Source organism: Thunnus maccoyii, chromosome 22 (assembly GCF_910596095.1).
Source record: "Thunnus maccoyii chromosome 22, fThuMac1.1, whole genome shotgun sequence".
Taxonomy (NCBI): domain Eukaryota; kingdom Metazoa; phylum Chordata; class Actinopteri; order Scombriformes; family Scombridae; genus Thunnus; species Thunnus maccoyii.
The window spans coordinates 9,459,894-9,480,553 of NC_056554.1; the positions used below are offsets into that span (position 1 = coordinate 9,459,894).

The 20,660-nt window shown below is 39.1% G+C and overlaps 1 protein-coding gene across 2 annotated transcripts in view; it reads left to right on the forward strand.

Annotated features, from left to right (window-relative positions):
- LOC121888957 (collagen alpha-1(XXV) chain) overlaps positions 1-20,660 on the forward strand; it is a 146,046-nt gene that overhangs the window by 67,357 nt on the left and 58,029 nt on the right. For both annotated transcript variants that reach the window (XM_042400592.1, XM_042400591.1), the window contains exons 3-4: positions 16,016-16,060; positions 19,900-19,907. In XM_042400592.1, coding sequence (XP_042256526.1) covers positions 16,016-16,060; positions 19,900-19,907 — 53 coding nt within the window. The remainder of the gene's footprint in view (positions 1-16,015; positions 16,061-19,899; positions 19,908-20,660) is intronic.

The window sequence follows — 20,660 nt, forward strand, 5'->3', positions numbered from 1 at the left end:
CATTTTACTGGTACAGTCCACCTCCTTAAATCTCTTCTGTAAATACCTCTCATACTGAGCTCAGGGTATTTGGTTCGGTGTGCAATTTCCGTGCTGCCAAGGTTAAGCGAGCAGGACTAATTGAATCTTGCATGTCTTCTTATGATTTATGGAGGAGCAGGATAGATTCAGAGGCTTAATCTGCTATAATCTCTCTCATTACAGGAGATGTAAGAAGAGATGATTGTCCAGCTTAATTTAAAACTGCTGCAAATCTTTCATAACCTCTTTGATACCGCGCTGGCTCTCATTTGCGATCGACCGATTGCAGGGTATGGCTGCCAGGTGGAATGTGTGCCAAATAAGGTGCCCCTTATCCCAAATTTGAAAATCTATTTAATTCACAAGCTCATTAAAATGCTACAGTTTAGAACATCAGTTGTTTCAGGGTAAACCACAACCATAAGGGACAGCTGCAAGGAAAAACTTGTTAGGAGAACTCCTAGACAAAAGCTAACTCAATAAAGATCAAATAATGTGAAAATGCACTTTGTCATATTTGCTGATTTTCCATTTTCTCATGTACACCTAGTGCATAATACAAAGCGACTCCTCTTCTTCATCCTGCCACATCCTGCACTAAAATGGTTTTGTCCACTTCCTACTGAAATAACTGCAGTATAAGAATAATTCGAGGATGCAAGTAGTCTTCAAAATTACCATGCAGGCTCATTTCCAGGACTTCTGACTCACTTTCCATGTTTGCTATGGTTCACCTTGCCCTCCAAACATCCCATTTTACTGGAAATGTGTCATATTATGGAAGAGCAACATTTTGGAATGCAGTTTCATGTTGTCTTGAACCGTTTAACTAATAATGCATTAGTCTGTGTTCATGATCCACACATTTATTTCTTTTTGGAGGAGGGTAGGTGACTATCAATGACACTGGGAGTCAGGTGTTACATATAAATGCGTATTATCCAGGGAGGAATCGACTGAGCATTCTACAGCCCTTTATCGGCTGCTAAGAAGCTCTGCAGAGCAGCTGGGGGTTAAGTGCTTTGCTCAGGGGAACTTTGAAATTAGTTGGAGAGGGAGGGGAGAGAGTGTCACTCATTTACTTTCTCCATACATACTGTACTTTCACAGACAGTCTGGGGGATTTAAACTGCTGTCACAAACCTGCATTTTATCATTTTCCCCAAACCTCAGAAGAAATTTTACTTAAACATTCATAAAAAATTGCTCTCAGGAAAACAATATATAACGTATATATAATTTTTTATGTCAGACATAAAAAGGGGGAGATTGTTTATACCAAGACAGCCAATGAAATAGCTCAGAGCTGAGGCCAGTTTTTGGCATGGTGGTGTTTGCGGCTGCTTTGCTAAAAGCCTTCAGGATCAAATCAGTAATAAGAACAATGTGTACTGATGAACAGCTGGGCCCCACCAGCAGCTTTACCGTGGCCTTCAACCACCTGAAACTACAGGTCAGGATTACAAGTCGTCCCAAGAGGACGAGCGCCCCTCCTCCTCCTCCTTTGACCTTTGACTTGGTCAGTTTGACTGACATATAGAGAGGAAACATGATTCAGAGGTACTTTGCCTGAATGCTTTCAAAACACTCTTTGTTGTCTTTTCTGTGAAGCTTCAAGGGAACTCGAAAAATCTCCTCCAGTTATTGCTCATGTGGCGTTGTGTTACCGCGTCTGGCATTTCTTTGTTAATCAGAGAAAAAGTCCTCCAGCCCCCGGGTGTCACATATGATTATCTTTTTTTTTTTTACACAAGCTTGATGCCATCACACTGGTATCTAACAATCTTATTTAGCACCAAATATTTTGGTTAATACAATTACACTAATGCTTTTCCTCATATTACATTACTCTTTCCAAATGTTTTGATTATATTTGCATGGTGGCGTGTGCCCTGCGTTTGATGTGTCCCAGAGCATGAAAGCAGCCAACGCCATTGGTGCACAACGGTCTACGCTGTTGGTTTTACTTACAGCAGTTTTGGGCTGGTGGTCCTCTGGTGATGTCAAAGTCACAGCTGGGATATAAAAGAGTCTCATGCCATGTTTCTGAAAGCCCTTCATTGTGTCTGCCTCATGGGAAAAGATGGATGCCTGATTCACTCTCATCTTGTTGGCCAGAAAAGATGTATGGCTTGTGGATAAAGATCTTGTTAAATAATGGTAATGATGGTTTTATTGTTTTCTTTTTTTGGACTACTTTAGGTTTTATTCTGCACCTAAAAGAAATACTATGACATTTTATTTATTTATACCTCTCAGCAAGAAATACATGCTTTCTTGCTGAGAGGTATATGAGAAGATAGATTTTTTAAATTTAGCTTATTGACAGACAGAGCCAGTCTAGCTGTTTCCTACTGCTTCAAGTCTTTATGCTAACCAAAGCTCTCCTGGCTGTAGTTTCATTTAATGGACAGATAGGAGGGGTGGTATCTATCTTGTCCTCTAGCCTAACTCCTGATAAGAAAGTGAATAAGCGTATTTCCCAAAATGTTAAACTATTTATCTATTGGATTTTACCCCAAGAGAGAGAGAACAGCAAAATGTAACAACTTCAGGCAGGAGATCAGCTGGAATTGAATTTGTTGGTGGTCTGATATTGAGAAAATCTTCAGTGTAAAACCTTCCGTAGTTGACTTATAGCTTAAGCAGTAAAGCGTGCAGGTTTTTATGCAGTTTCCGTCTAGCAATTTGCTGTATAAATGTTTCATTTGAAACAAGGCAAGACTGAATTAACCTTCATTCCTGTTTATAAGGCTCCCCTGACTGGATGCAGCAAAACTGCCTTTACACCATGTACAGCAGTAAAAATGAACAAGGTGTATTTAAAGCTTGTTCTTCACAGCTATGACTCAGCTCCAGAGGAAGGTCCTGCAATGAACTGTGATTGCTTTGTGAAAAATAGCCCTCATTAAGAGGAATTAATGGCTCACAAAAGTAACTGAAGGTGCAGTGGTTTATGTGTTTTTAAAAGGAAAGACTGACAGGGGTTAGAAAAACGGGAGCCTTGTTCATTTTGCAGGGAGTGTTGGCTCTCCCTACCAATTCATCTCCACTCTGGATTGCACTTAAACTGCATGTTTTGTGTTGTTGATGTATCTATTTTTCCTTACAACCCATCATTGCAAGTCCATAGTAGCAAGATTACAATATATTGTGGTCTCAAATCATCTCTAATACCAGTGCTTCATTTGATTTGGTTGTTTCGGGGTTGAAAGAAGAGGCAACATCCCTGAGAGCTTTGCAGAGGGGTTTCCTGGGTTGGGAAAATAAACTATTGAGTTGGCTGACTCTCAGTGAGTCTGGGTCTGACATTCCGATGATGACACTTTATTTTCATTTCCACTCAGGATCCATGAAAAGCTGGGAGACACTTACAGCATTCAGCATTCACACAGAGCTCATCTGCACTGTTTTGAGTTTATTTAGGGCGAAATCCTGCAGTAAGGTGAGGTTTTGATATGATGGCGCACATAATGTCTGATGTATTTTAGACATGTGCGTGCAAATATACACAAGAGTTACCCTGTTTACATTGCCAGCACCTTCACAGACTGTGCATGGCCTATAGGTGGGTGAGAGGCAGACGATTAGTAGTTTTGATATCCAGATGCTGCTTCTGGTAACTGTACACCTACCTGTCTTACTGCAGTATCAACCTCCCATCTCAGTGTGTCAGCACCCATGAGTCTGGTCTGGCTGGACTTACAGATAATACCACAGTTGATTTGACATACTGCACCATTATTTTATGACTCGCTGGAGTGCTGAATGGAAAAATGGGATTGTATTTTTTGCAGTCTGTGCCCAGCAGAGGGCTAAATTGGCACTAGTCTTTAGTGTGGGCAGTTTTGAGGGTTCAGTGGAGCATTGTCATTTTGATGAAATTCTAGTTTCACACTTTAATTGCATCACTCTCCCTCATTCTTTCATCTGAAATGATAAAAGGATCCCTTAGCTGTCTTTTAACAACCAAACATTTTGCCCTGATTTTTATAGGAACAGTGAATTCAACAACTTCACGCAACAGACTCAAAACACTCTGCTGCAGACTCTAGACTTTCCATGTTGCTCTTAAAACTTTCATCCCTCTATTCTACTAAGAGTTCTCCTCCTTGGCTTCTCTTTGCCCCCCACCCCCCCTCCGCCTCATCGCAGCCTCTCTATCATACATTTTCCTTTGCTGTTGACAAGATAGGGTATCTATGACACAAGAGCCTGTACCCGTCACGCTTGTGTGCTCAAACTGTTGCAGGAATAATCCCACATGGGTCAAGTAAACACCAGCCTCAGACCACCAGCGCTGGCTGATAAGTTGAAAGATAGTGAAAGTGAACCCCTCGGGAGCTGTGGGGATAAAATACAGTAGAGGGTGGAAAAAAACAATATTGCACTCACAACCATAGAGGGCAGATCAAAGGGGAAGGAAATTCCCACATAATGGTGAAATTGCAGGTTAGCTGACCAATGTAAAACAATGTCAGTGTATTTGTTTAGATAAAAGGGTCAGTTCAAGACATATTTTCTTACTTGCATCTAGTGGTATCTAGTCATGGGGATATTTTTTGTTTTATTTGTCTAGGTTTCAAGATCTTTGCCTCCACATCAATACAATAGAAGTCAGTGACATTTTGTTTGTGGTGTTCACAGCATTGAAAAATTACAATGCCATTGTTACTCCTAGCTACTCAGGAACTACTTTTTACTGACAAATAGTCCCCTGCTTTAATCACAAATTTCAAGAGGTAAAAAACAATCAAAGTAATTGTTTTTCAAGAAGAAGCACCTAAAATTTCTCTAGTTCCAGCTCTGAATGGTGAGGATTTATTGTTTCTATTTCTCTTATCTCTCTTTATTGTTACGTTTTGGCCTGTTGGTTAGACAAAATCCACAATATGAAGAAACAATTGTCAGCTGCAGCCCTTCTAAATTCCTCAACTATGGAGAGACAGTTATCTCCTAAACCTGGACAAATAAAGCCAGAACTATCTGCCTGCCCAGATACCACCAGAATGAGAGGAAAATATTTTCTTTTATATCTGTTATTTGGGTTTACTGGCACTTTAATGATTCAAGATTTTTTGGGCGGTGAATGATCATTGCAGCACAAATAAGGACGCAAAACTGAACTACACAGAACACCATGTGTAATTATTAAGTGTATAAATCTGTATATATCTATGAATTTACAGTATGTGATTTGTAAAACAACACAGAAAATACAGTATATGAGGAAGTTCTGTATGAACCTATGTAATACACATAATATTTGGTTAGTGTAATCCCAAAGACCTACCAGAAATAATGGAAAACTGAAGGAGTTTGGTTTCTCTTGGTGCACGAATTGTGTTGTCAGTGGATAGGTATTCAGGCAGAGTGTACTGTACAGTATGCCAGTCTATTAAAATAGCTGAGGATTGTAATAACATTCTTGACTTCCATCAAGGCAAGCGCAGTTGGCTTTTTTCCAGTGACTTTATCCTGGTTAAGGAACTGCAATGACTGTCCTTGAGCAGTTTGGGGCCCTGTGGTCCATGTTATATATCGCTCTGCGTCTCTAAATCCATCTGCACACATTCATACACACACCACAGACACATACGCACACAGCATTTACTGGCTCAAACATCCCTAGTGTTGATAAGGTCAGCCAGCAGTCATGTCATCCGTTAGCAGCAGGTATAGGGTTACACATGATTTTAATGTGACATCCAATAGCCACAGAAATCTTAAACACAGATAAAGTATTTCATTTGAACTTGAACAAGAGATGGATCATTTGATGCTAATCATGCACTGTATGTCCCATTTGCCTTCTGGCATCCCAGTTGACAATTTCTTCCAGTGACACGCAATGCTCCTGCAACTATTTTAGCGACTCAAGCACTCACGGAAGAAGCCATAGATACACATTCACAGGTCTACGTGATACTACGCATGTCGCCAACAGTATGCTTGGTGCAATATTTGCCAAACACACCCTTGGTAAGCTTCAAAAGCATCTGCTGGCTGATCCCCAGGGAGGAATCGTTTTGCCTCGTATTCATGTGGCCTCACTTTCTTTAGTGTTCATCTGGCTGCCGCAGAGTCACATGTCAAACGGACAAATGAGGATTCTACCAGACTGAAATCAGTTCATCTTGTAGTAAGTGCTGTACGAAAGGTAGCACACTGTAGGTTTATTTGCTGCCATATGCATCTCAGTATTTCACAGCCTAATTAGGGTTATTGATTGACTACCAGAGTACTCAAGTCTGAAGCTTAAATCAGTCACTCTCTGTAGCTAATCAATGTTTGCTAGGTTAGGCTGACGTTGCTTTCCCCTCTACATATGCTGAGTGGTTTAATTAACCCTCGGTCAGTGTTGGCCCTTCCTTCCTACCGCTTGTGCGAATCAGATGCCACAATTACACCTATGTAGAGACCTTAAGTCCTTCAGCGTTTGGTTGCTCATGTTTCTATTCCCAGCCTCTGTTAACATGCTTCCAACACCTAGCAGTACCCTCGGTGGAAGACGATACAGTTCAACACAAGGTGACTAGACTTTTGGCTTAACATGGTCACTTTGTCATGACAATTAAATTAGGTTTTATTTATCTGGTGGATTCCTTAAGCCCCTGTGCATGCAAGGAGTGTATGCCAATATATAAGTTGGTTAACACTCAAAATAAACCGTTAATTTCCAATGTGGATTACACTTAAGTCTGGCCAATCCAAGCTGGGCTCATCCTAATGTTTCCCTTTTTCATTTTCAAGACATGAGTTTGTTGGACTTTTCTCAATTTAATAATGAAAAGATTATAAAGTTACCCAAAAGTAACACTTCCTAAGCAAGCGTAGGTTATGTTACTAGAATTGAATTGAACAGCAAAGCTTTCTGATAGAGCCGTCACGATGGCCGCCTGTGCCAATTTAACTAGCAGCATAAAGTGATGGGACTTGGCCCAATCGATTGGCTTATTACTGACCTCCCCTCATCAGGGAGTGTGTTCTGCTTCCATCACGACCGCAGTCAGTACTGCGGGGAGGATAATTGCAGTGTGCAGTGCGCGGGGTGGGTCTCAAGTATCCCAGCACTCAGCCTGTTGCCAGAGGAAAACACATTGATCTCTGAAGGTGATGAAAAGGCTCTCTCAAAAGGCCCTGCTTCCTTCTCAGGAGCGTTCCAGCCTTGACACTGAACCGGAGCAAAAGCGTAGATGATCCATGCATGCCTGCCAGCCATAGTCGTATTCATGTCATTTGTCTTCTGCCATAGTGTGTGTGTGTGTGTGTTTTTGACAAAGAACTGGAGAAGAGCTGCTTGTTCTGTAATGATTTTCAGTCCCTGAAAATGTGCGTTTAGTGTTTATGAGTGAGTGTCTTTGTTAGAGATTAGGTGTAGAAGACTATAGCAGGACTATCTTTGTTGTAAGCATTCAATCAATGTCTTCAATTAGTGTAACACTGGGCAAGTATGTCATTCTGGTCATGCAGGGGGAGAAAGATGCATTTTTAATACTAGTTTCAATCTGCTTGATGCAGTGTTAATGGAGCCTGCAGCGACAGACCAATTCCTCGCATCTTAATGGATTGACTCGAGGTTTAATGAACTGATAACTGGCATCTGAACAAACACAGCACTGAACCCAACCAACACGTACAAACTCACATACACACAGGAACAAAATATTCATCAGGGATGGGTGGAGAAATGAATTAATTTCAAGTTGATAACATCCACTGACCACTACTGAGTACCAAGTATGTATCATTAGCTTTTTTTTTTTAATCAGTTGCTGCTTTCTGCGTCATAATGAATGCTGCTTCATGTAATTAATAATAATAGTAATTTCCGGTTGGGTGATGTCTTGGGACTAGCTGACATTAATAAGTGTTCTGTTGGTACTGTGAAGTAGTTTCAACTTAAACATAATGATAATAACACTGGCATGCACCCTTGAGTATCAGAACTCTGTGTTTTCATGATGTCTTGTAATAGAAAACTGCACAACAGAGTTTCATTATAGGTTGCGGAGCAGGCGTCACTGTTCATTACCCCTCACGACTGTTTGTTAGATTTAATTCAGGCCCTAATCAGTGAGATGTCTTGCTTTATGGCTGTTGTGTAAATCAAACTGTAAATTTCCAGCTAACTAATCATACTCTCTTGAGTAGCAATGTAAACACCTGTCTATCTATATATAACAATGCATTTATTATAGAGAAATACAAAGATGTCCTTTATTAAAGTTGTGGATTGTAATTTAGCCCTTTTACATTTTATCCACATAACAGAAAATCAGCATTTAAGCCGGGTATTCCCCTGCATGTGTGTACACCATGGACACTACTATACAAGACGTCATGTGGTGACAAAAAGACTGTGTAATGAGTAAATGTAAAAGTCAGACACAATGGTCTCTTTTCTGGGCAACAGATTAAATATAATTGCAAAGAATTATTTAGGAAATGGCTATAATCATCATATTTATACAGGAAATGGTTACATTGGAGTTAAGTGCAGATGGAAATAAGGATAATGAAGATACATGCCGCAGAATCAGTGAATAATGTGAAATATCCTTTAATACATTGTTTTTCTAGGTTGGGTTGGGATTCAAATGTGGGCCATGGGAAAATTAAAATAGGCCCCTGAATTCTTTTGCAGTATTTGGTGTTTATATTGTGTTGCCAAAGCCCTCTAGAGTCTGTAGCAATATAGAGAAGGCTGTATTTACTATAGACTTGTAGGTTAGCACTCTTTAAACAGGTTAACAAACTGTTATACAAGCCTGTATTATAATGCTCATCTTATTTTTGGATTGCAAGAAAAATAATCCTAACAGCGTGGCTCCTATTTAAAGACCAGTTAAAGAACCGCTGCCGTTAAACAAGGTTGATAATAGGGTTGCTCTTTGAAATGGCTTAACATTACATGCTAACCATGTAGTCTGCTCCTTATATCAGATTGCCGGAATGTGGAAACTTACTTCTAATTTCCAGGAGTTGAACTTTCATTGACATAAGTAAAGCTGACTTAAAATGAATCACATGCATCCACATATCTTGGATTCTGGAAAAAAATAAAAATCCTCCCAGTGTAAAGCTCATGTTATGTGTGTCAGTACAGCTTTTAGTTGCTGATTTGGACAACCTTTAGTTGACCTCCTCCAAAGTTGTGACAGCCATTAAATACATTGTGTGCTTTACTTATGGTAAGTAAGCACACACAGCTTAAAAGGGTCAGGTGAACTAACTATAGACCAGCACACTCGTGAGACAGTGCTCATGCTACTAACATTTAGAGAGCAATATGGTAATTTAAGTGCCAGCATTTATTGTGGAACTTTGCAAAGGCCTAACAAGCTGCTCTTTGAGAACAAACTTGTAGCTATGCTTTCTGTTTCTTCATCTCCTAAATTCAAAAGGGTCTGAGGAAGTTCAGGATTAGTAAAAGAAGTTAAGAAGGTCAATCAGAGTACTACAGGGGCTTCCCTTCCGGAGCCAGTTTGATGGGTCATGAGTTCAAGAGGACTTTTTTATTTCTCTCAACAATACGCTTGACAGTTGACCTCAAGTAGAGTCTTAAGTTGGTGAAGACACAGTCCAGATCTTCATCTTGTTGTACTGTTATCTGTTGATTGTGTTAGACTTTAAGTTTTGAATTGGTTCTTTATACTGGAGACACACAGATGTAGTTTGACATAGACAGAGGCGAAGACAGAGGTCAGCAGTAGTTCAATTTAAATGAGCTAAATCTGGAGCACACAACTGTTTTAGCGCATACATATGACATACTACTACTGTAAGTGTACCTCTGCAGTTATCAGGAGGTATGTGGAAAGACTGTAGAGTAACTCAACAAATTAGAAATATAGAAATTACGATTTGAGTGAGCTGTAACAACTGAACACCACCTGTGCATGAAAACTAGTTAGCAACCAAGCAGAGAAGTTAAAACAGGTAGTTAAAAGTGATTGATAGATGGTTAAAATAAGTAGCTAAAAGTAATGGATAAATGGTGAAATAGTTTGCATGGATAAATAATGAAATATAGCTGCAATGTTGGCTAAAATAGATGGCTAAAAGTAATAGATAAATGGCTACAATAGTTAGCTAAAAGTAATGGATCAACAGTTAGCTAAAGGTAATGTACAAATAGTGAAATGTAGCTTTGAGTATGTATAAATGGTTAAAATACATAGATAAAAGTAATGGATAAATGGCTAAACTAAAAGTAATGGACACTTGCATAATTAAATATAATGGATGTATGTTTGAAATAGCTAAAAGTAATGGATATGTGGTCAGAATAGAAAGCTATGGATAGTCTAATGGATAAAGTAATGGATAAACAGTTAAAATAGTTAACTACAGGAAATGGATGAATGGTTGAAATAAATGGTAGTGCTTAGAAAGAGCTACTTCAGTTTATTTGACAGGGTTTTGTGGAGGTAAATCTGACAGAAAAGGTTGGGAACAATTGAACTGTATGGAAGACAATCTTATCTAGCATTTCAAAGTTATCCTCACTCCTGTCTCTCAGGTTTTACAGTGAGTCCTGGGGGCAAAATCAGACTTGACATTTTATGAGGAGTATATAGGCCATTCTCTACTTTCCTCTTTTGAACAGTATGCTTATTCCATGTGCTGGCGAGGCTCTCTGTGTTAGCCGTTAGATTTTGCAATTCATATCTCTGACAACAATACATACACTATGTGAAGATGTAGAGAGCAGTGGCATTCACGGATGAGGCTGATTGTAAAATTATGGTTCAATTTCCATTTTTTTCCCTTGGACAGTGGACCCAGTGTTCCAGGAATTAGCATTTTATGTAATGATTTATTCATTGTTATGCAGAGTAATAAGGATCTTGGATCAGAATTGTTGTCCTCTTTGCCAGACATGTCCACAAAAATGCACTAGTAAAGTAACAAATGATTGTACAGTAGAAAGCCAGCTTTTGTGCAGCTTTAGTTCCGTTGACCTGGATACCCAAGTATTGCCAACTTTAATAAACTTATCCATCCATGTTGTGGGATTAAATGGACTATATTAAAGTCTGTTTTGACTAAATCTTCCTAAATTCTAGGAATGCTTGTAAAGACATTGGTCATCAGATTTTTTGAGAAGTAGTCTGAACATCTCACTCAACTAAACTCTAAGCCCCATGTTCTGAAGCTAGTGGAAGCCACCTTGAGATGGCTCAATATACGGTATATGTTGCACTGCTGGTCATTTAATTCTGATATTGAAAGACAAAGGGAATTAGCACAGACCTTGTAAAGAAGGATTTAAATGATTTTCCCAACACATAATGAAGCAGACATTACTTTTAAGTCAAGATGGAACCTGACAATGATGGCAAAACCATTGTTATACATTTCAAACTGGGAACTGAAAGCTAAGCTTTCTTTATACTATGTAACAATTACAAAAGAAAATTGTTCAGTTTTGCAGTAGAACATGTTAGGAAGCAAATCATTCAAAGGCTTTTTTGGTCTTGAGGGCTGTGTTCTATCCTTGGCGTGAAATTCACCGTAACTGAACTAAACACCAGCGAGCAATGTCATGTCAGTATCTGAAAACATTGGCGTTGGAAGTATGGTATCGCCATGACATTTCCCCAAAACATTCGTGCTGGACACTGTATTTCTATGACTCATATATAAACAGTAAGGTCAACATGTGGCGCTTTTGGTATCCATGAAATAGGATAGGATATTTACAGGTTAGCATGACAAAAAGGGAGTTTTAACATGGAAAATGTGTAGACGAATGAATCAAACATGGCGTGATTTTATGTGTGACACTAAGTTGATTTCAATAAGCAGGTGTTTGTTGCACAGTCATTAGAACATGCAGCTTTTCACTTTCAAAAATGCATGATTTTAAGTTTGAATCACCCCACTTTGCCAAAAACAGAGGAAAAAAAACTTCTGATTATTTGATTTCTTTTGCACAAAGAGAACATGGAAAGGGTCTTTCAACGAATCAAAATAGATTCCAAGTTTCACTCTTCAATGACGTGAGCATGAAGATAACATTTTAACATACGACAATGTGAAAACATCTGAATCTATTCACTCTACCCAGAAAGGTGCAGTTGGGCTTGCTGAGAGGTACACAAGCCAGTTCTCTTCAAACCTGATTTACTTTGGAGGTTGGAGCTGGTACCCAGTTTGCTATTTTTGGCATATACTTTGACTTTTATTCTGAGGAATAGCCGTATTACTTTGCAAGAGAAGCTCTGAGTGGTCTGATTATGTATATCAGGCTCTGAAACAATCCTGCTTTTGTAAATGAGTCTGACTGGGGTCGGTTCACTTAAAACTGATTTGATTTGAAAGAAAAAGAGAAATAGAGCAGAAGTGCAGTATTGTTAGCTGTTCAGGACCAATCAATATTTTATGGATGATGGGTAGTGATAAAATGAAATTTTGTCATGAATGCATGAAGTATAAACAAGAGGTTTATTATGTTAAGCAATGTGTAACTTTGAAGTAATGAACAACATGAGCGAAGTGGATTCAAAAACAATACAGCCATGGCTTAAAAACAACATGTTTCACAATGCTGCCAATTACATGGGATCCCTTTGTGCCAAGTAGCATTAAAAAAGACTACTACCATCAATGTTTTGGACAAAAACACTGTGTGGGATTGTAAAAATCTCATTTTGTTTGACTGATCCCGCAAAAGTTGAAAATTAATAAATTTTGAGACCAACAAAATACTCTCAATATTGTGCTGGTTTGTGGTGGTTTCATGCTGTTCTTACAGCTAACTTGGTGCCAATCACATCACAATCAATAACCATCATATTAACAGATGCAGTGACAACCTTTACAGCAATTGTGATTCATTGCATTTGAGCAACATGACAACTTTTATGTGATTTAAGAAAAAAAAGAAACAACCCACAAACAAACCAAAAAACACAGCTCTCATGTGACCATTACATATTCACTGGCCAAAATTACAATTTGCAATGTGGTTCTACAGTCTTCTACGGAAACAGTCTTCTACAGAGCAAATGTAAATTCCATTTGTTGTCTACTGTGGATACAGGTCAGTGACATTTTTTCAGACAGCAAAACGACATGATTTTTTCATGTTTCATGAGTTTTTCACGGGGAAGAAGAGAAAAACAGGTGTTGGTCATGCAGCAAACATTTTAACCAAATAGGAAATATGACAGGGCCAATCTTGCTCTCAAGTTTACTGTCAATGTAGTGTGAGAGACTTGTGTTTTTTCTTCTTAAGGAAAAAAGCAGTTCATGTTCTAGTTATTTCAGTGGGATTCAACTTAACTACGTTCGACGTAGCAGAATTGAGAACTACTGATGTATCTCATTGTGGCATACAAGTGAGCTCTAAATCTGGTAAATTCTTAATATTTAATAATGTAGTTGTAGTATTTTGAACTATTGTTTCAGTTCCAGCTTTTTTTTTAAATTAGCAGTTATGTTCATGCCTCTTTGTGTCTGCTGAAGCTGCATCATAAAGTGGCTTTCTGCTGTTGGATTTATAAAATACAAAAGCCACGAAATAACACAATGAAAAAAACACAATACCCAACACCACAGGGTCCATTTTGTTATGTCAGACCAAAAACACTTGAATGACCAACAAATTCACTTTGATTTATATCATACATTTTCAGACTCAAAAGCTGTTGAAAAGGTTGAAAAGGTTTCAACAGATTGTTCATAGCTGTTGACCCTCATCATGAAATCTGCTGCCACATTTTTTTTTTCTGAAACCACTGTTCCATGACCGTACTTGGGATGCTGTGAGAAAAGGGCAGGCCAACTGCAATGTTTCTGAGCAAGAATGATGTTTTGCCTTGACAGGCAGCTCAAGATCTCTCAGCACTTCAGGACCCAGTTTGAGCCCTGCTCATTTCATTTATGACTGGAAGTCTTGCTCACTTTTTTGTCTTAATTTGTTACAATACATCTGAGAAACAGCTTTCACCGGTTCTGATAGACTTTGTTAAGTTATTCTTTCATTTGTGTTTCATAAACTGAAATGTTATAGCATTTTTTTTGGCATACTTGCCACAAACGTCTTTAAATGGTGTTCTGAACTGGTGCAGTTTGGGTTATGTGGCGTTCTCATCTTTCAGTCCATAATCAGAATGAAAAATATTGTGATGAATATTGTGAATCATGATGATATCTGAAAATAATGTAGGACATTTTGTCTGGACCACCAGCTCCCGTGTGTGGAGTGTTTTCTCAGAAGTTGTCAAAAATGTACCACCGAAATCAGGAGGATGTCGTATCGTCATACCAAATATTCCTCTAAGAGGTGTCAAGTGTCATTTCAAAGTGAGCAATAATGAAGCGGCTGCCAAGTGCAGTAAAGCCCCTTCTGTTTCTTTTAAAACCTTAAAAAACAAACCTATGGAGAAACCAGGGGTTGATGTGAACCATAGTAAAGTGAGAGTCAAACTCCACCTGTGGTTACATACTTTAAACTGTGCCTGGACCCTTCGCTGGCAGCGCCTGACATTATCCTGGAAACTATCCAGCAGAGCAGAGTTGGAGGCTGAAGCCGAGCCAAACAGTGGGATCAAACTCAGGACTAAGCATCATACAAAGAGTTGTGCAACATAATCTTGCATTTTGCGCCCCAGTAGCACATCTGGAGTGTCATAAATCAGCCAAATGCTGCGTAAAAGGCATTGCTCTTTTTTATATTTTACTCTTTCTTTTTTAACAATTATTCTCCTTCTTTATATAGGGATGTACAGGGAGGATGGCGGCAGAAAGAAAAGTTGGTTAGATAATACGCTGAAACATTAAGAGAGGTTTGTGTACTTGCTGTGGGATGTGAGGTCAGGTCAGGTTATTTGGATTTGTAATTAGTATGCTTGTTTTGTATTTTTAGTCCACTTTTTTAGCTGTTAACAAAAGCTCTGTGTCACAAAGTCATCCTTGGAGCAACTTTGATACTCAGGCAATTAAAGATGAGCTGTGCAGTCTGTTCAAAAACTTTCACCAACCCCATTACACGACTGTAATTATCTCAAAACTCCAACATGACGACAAAATGCTATTCTTTGGTGGTGCGGAGGTCAAAAGAGTTTTCAAAATGATTTGCATAATAATTCTGTAGAGTATTGTTGCCACCTGAAATTGGATTTGGATATTTCCTGTGATGCAGAAGCAGACAGGGAGGAATGTTCCTCTTAGTTACATCAACTTCCAGTCTCTTTGATCCTGACAGGTTCTTTAATGTTGAGTAGAAAGTGCAATTTTCCTTTTTGAGACATCATCCATTCCATTGCAAGTTGACAAGCTCTTTTCAAGAGTCCCAATGCTCAACTTTTAATTTCCAGCGAGTCTGAAAGTCATAGTCTCACCCTTTGACTTAATTGTGAGCCCACTGTTTTTTAATGCAAAGGGCAAACAAAATGCCAGTGGCAGAAAGTTTGTTTCCAGCTGCTACCCTCAAGACAAGACTGCACGTATTGTTTCCAAGAGGAAAGAGGAGGTAATTTTGGGAGAGATGTTCCCAATGTCTGAAGGTTTTTTTTTGTCAGGAACTGAGGACTACCTGCAATAACCTACAATACGACCTAGTCAAGTCTACAATGTATAAAACTTGCCAAAGCGTGTAATTGTTTTACTCCTCCAGCTGAGTTTTAGCATATTGATAATGTTGACAGGAAAATGGCAGACAGGAAAACATTGTCTAGATAAACAAATTATAAACCGAGGCATCCGTGCTGAAAGGAATAACTGAAAAAAAAAGGAGTCTTTTGTGGCAAGACGGTGTGTGTGTTTCCGTTTTTCACCTCAGCATATGTCTAAATAGAGCCGAAATACTTAATGAACCTTGAGATTTTGACATATTTGTAGTCCAAAGGCAATATTTTTCAGTGACTCTTGCTCATCCTGCTGCAGGGCGGTTTGACTGTGAGAATACTTGAAGAATATGAAACTTATACAAACAAAAAGACAATCACTACAATGTGCAGTATTCTTCTTTTTTTTTTTTCAGGACCTCCGGGAAAGCGAGGAAGAAGAGGCCGCAATGGAGAACCTGGTATGTGCGTTTGTGTGTATTGTGTATGTGTGTGTGTGTGTGCGTGTGTGTGGCCAAAGATCACTGAAGTCTCAATCCAGAAACGTTTAAGGAATAATTCAGTAGGACATCAGCAATTCATTCTGCACTTACAATCATGTAAAAGTACACTGTATATCTTTGGAGGCCAAAATAGGTTATAGATGTGTAATTTGTGGCCTGGTGGTTTCAGTGTTCACTCGGATTGTTTCAGCTTCAGTTGCTATAGAAACACTAGATTTTCACAGTAAAACTGGGAGACACCGCACTTTGAGAAGTGATGAGAAAGTAAAAATGATGTCTGAACTCGTTAAAGCTGATTTTTTAGAGACACTTTAACCCTCCTATACTGATCCTTATGATACTCATACTTCAGCTTCAGTATGTATGTTGGCCTTCACAAATTCAGCAACAAGTCGTCGTAATGAGCTCTGGCCGCTCCAAGTTTGTAGGATCTCCCCCCTTCCTCCTCCCACTCACACTCTCTCTCCTGAGCTGACTCAACAAACTTGGCCCGGCCGACACCGGAGTATCTAGGAAAAAGGACATGTTGTGCAGTGACACTCCCACAGACGGAAAGTGTCGCCACAAATTGAATTCACAGCGAGAACATGTACTTGGCAGGGAGCTGCATCCACACTCCGCTCACCTGATAGTGAAAGTGATAATGGGCTCTGGAGTGTGGCAGCGTTCCTGCGAGGACAGCCAACGCTTTGGAACAAAAGTGCTGCCCTTGTAAAAAGAAATTAGAAAGACAGGGCAGAGCAAGGTCCCAATTTTTAATAGAGTAATAAGGAAGTGGTTTGATTTCACAGCCTGAGAAACAAACACTGTTGCTATTACCACTTAATCCGGCCACTATTTTTTAAAGTATTTTAAAGGATTCAGGCCTAATCAGTCGAGGTCTGTTATTTGAATATCAAAGATTCTGTTACTTCCTTTAATTTTGATTTTGCCAAATTCATTTACAATCCTTTTTGTGGCCAAGTTTCAGCATTTTGAGATGTGGATCAGTGTGGCGTGGCTCTCTGCCTTTCCTTTTCACTGATTTACATAAAACTAAAGTGATCCGATTGCTGACTTGAAAGCCAGGGAAGATGGAGGAAAAAAAAAAAAAAACAGTGAAATCAAATGACAGCTAGACAACAGTTCAATGTTCTGGTTGGCTGCAGATCTGAAATACCGCCAGCTTTTGTTTATGCAGTGATTAACTTTCCAAATAACATCCACCGTGCCAGCGTATTTCAAATGGCACCATTGTGCAAAGACAATTTTTTTTTTTTTCACTCTCTGGAAAGCCAGAGCAAATGTGAAGAATGTGAATGGCTTCCTCTTGACAAATCAATTGGAAAAAAGCAATCATACCCACTCACAGTGTCTGGACTAGACGGGCACAGTGGTTTATTAAAGGTGGACAATAGAGAACAACTGAATGACAGGTCGCGCCACTGTGTGGAAATAATACCTCCATTACAGGACTGAACTAGACTGGAGTGAGTGGTCAAATCAGACTGATTTGGATCACATTTGTCCACCTGAAGTAAGGACTACATCCTCCAGAGTCTTTTTTTTTTTAAAGAATGTCATGAATTATAAACTTAAGCTGCTTGTTATTTGCATGTTTACTGGTTATGTGCAGCGTCTGCAAAAGCATTCATGGCCTTAAGCAGCTTTACAAAAGCAATGCTTTAGAAGTATTTGTGATTTCAATATTGGCACTTTAAATGCTCTAAAAGTGATTCTGCATATTAGCATGCAATTATAGCTCAGTTATTTCTGCTACATTTGCTGCCTGGATATGCTGAGAAGCTGAAAGCAGTGGAATTGTTAGACAATATTCAGTGTGAAACTCACAGAAGCTTTCAAAACAAATAAATATGAAGGCACCGCGGTGCATTATTGGAGCCCAGTGTCAAACTCAGTGTACCCATTCCACAGGAGAAGAGAAAGAAAAAGCGTTTAGGAGACATTATTTATACGACTGAAAAATTCAGTCCTTGATGGGCACAAGTATTCTGCACTGTAAGCCTTCTGCAAATCCAATTTCCCTCTTTTAAGTTCTCAACAGTGGTGGATGTTGAAGGGAAGCATATTTAATTCATGATTCGTTTATAACCAAAAGTAACTAAGCCGCCGCGAGTTTCCCCACAAAGTCATGGCGAGGTGTTTTGCAGTTTGCTCATCTACAAAGGCGAAGGGAAGCTTTCACCCCGACTTGGCTGCAACTGACATAGAGAACAAATAGGAAAAAGCCTTGGTGATATTTACCTGTGCATTAAAAATTAATGGAATACTTCATTAGGACATCTTGTTTGTTTACCGGTAACATATGGAAAGGAAAAATGTGGCATGACAGTTTTAGGATGTTGTAGCAGTGAAAGCCACAGTCTCCAACTGTTCTAGCAGGTGGTCAATGTTGGAAAGTGTTAGAAGTTTCCTCCCATATTTTCCCTCTGTGTATAATCAGTACTTGTTTCTCGTTTACCTGCCCTAACAACATGAGGATTTGAGGCTTAAATTGAGGAATTTATCCTCACAGTTGTGCATTAGTGCAACAAATGCCTTGCTCTTCTTGAAAAAAAAGTGACTTTGTGGCTCCAGTGCAGCTGGCGTGCAATCTTTTTATAATTTTGGATCATTATAACAACTCTCCCCATTGTGTGATCAGTCACATACCGCCTATAATAAAAAGTCCAGTGAGTTCAGTTACCTTTATGTTCTCTGGGGACTCTGGTTAGCATAAGTAGGATGACAACATGCTGAGGGAATGACTTATGAGAACAGAACAGAAAGTGAAACTGAACCTGAGTGAATTAAACTGGAGGACATAATGACACAGACAATTTAATTTCACATGGATTATATTCCCACAAATGCTGTTTTTGGTCTAACTAAGGCCATCAACTTCAAAAATTTGTAATGCTTGAATAATTTTTTATACCTTTGCAGTGGCTGGTACATACTTTACAGGATATTGTACATTTATTACTTATTTCTTTGATTTTCCATAATTGCCAGTTGAACACTTTGTACTGAGCCATTCGACACAGTGGGACATGTCAAAAAAACACACCGTGTAGCAGGTTTATTAAAAGCTAAGTGGTCTACTGTAACTCAACGATCCATAAAACAATGCCACAGAAGTGCGGCCCAGTGAGCCTCAAGCACACGGCTCCTTAAATGCCCCAGCTGCAGGAGCAATTTGCACTTTCCCTTGGTCATGAAGAAGAACAGTTCAAGGACATTGGAGTAGTAAAAATAAAATCCCTTTTATTTTGGGGGGGTTAAAGCAGCTGGGTTCCTTTTTAATAAGAACCTAAGGACGTACAATGATTTGCAGGGTTCTGAGGAGCCCTGCATGTGTTGGCATACAGTCCTGTGAGCGGTAGTAATTGGGAAAAAGACGAGTGTCACGTCACAAAAACGTGGTGGGATTTTTTTTTAACATGCACACAACCCCTTGTAGTAGTGAAATTAGAACCACTTACACATGTCGAAATCAGATTACCAGGCTTGGTGGCCATTTTTGGCCTAACAGCATGGAAACCAGATAGAAATTTTCTTTCACAATGCTAGTGTTCAATGCCATAAGTAGACAAGTGGGATATACTTTGATAGAATGTCTGTCTACTCTGCATAGTCAGTGAACATATGAAAGTCTTGCATCTTTATAAAATGTTCCTTCCCATGGAAGAATTTCTCTGCAAGAGACTGATTTCCCATCCTCCTTATTTGGCTATGTGGTTTCATTGATGATCTGGGTTCTGTTTGCTTACTGATTGAAAACACTCTAACCAAGTATTTTTTCCTGTCTTTTTCAGGACCTCCTGTAAGTATGCCTGCTTCGCATCTTCTCCAGTTGTGATGGCCATGTGAAGGTAAAAACTCCAACTGGGCAACAGTAAAACATGACTGCGGGATTCTCCAGCTAAAATGTTAAAAACATCCATTGGCAAAACAGATGAGTGTTTCCAGAGTAAAGGTCCAGCTAATATTTATTCACTGTTTGAAGTCAAGAACAATTAACATGAAAGGAACAATGAGGTTATATTAAAGGAATAGTTTGACATTTAGATGAGAAGATCAATAATACTCTTGTAACTGTACACTACATATAAAGCTAGAGCCAGCAGCCGATTAGCTTAGCTTAGCATGAAGACTGGAAACAGGTGGAAAAAGCTAGCCTGTTTTTCTACAGATCAAACACACAATATAATCTGATTATTAGGGAGCTTTAGATTTTGTTACCTTTGGACATTGCTAGATCAGCTTTTTCCTCCTGTTTTCCAGTGTTCATGCTACACTAGGCTAATTGGCTGCTGGCTGTAGAGAACAAGCATATATATATAAAATTGTCGAACTATTCCTTTAAGTATGATGCAAAAAGAGGTAACATTAAATGGGTTTAAAGCTGGACAGCAAACAAAAACTACAAAACTATGTTTTTACAGTTGATTTAAAAGACATCTGATTATGACAAATTTGCTACTAGAAATCTCAGTTTCACCACACAGTCTTGACTCTATTATTAAAATAATCTCTTCATCCCTGCCTACCCCTAATAGGGACTCGTCCCCTGTCA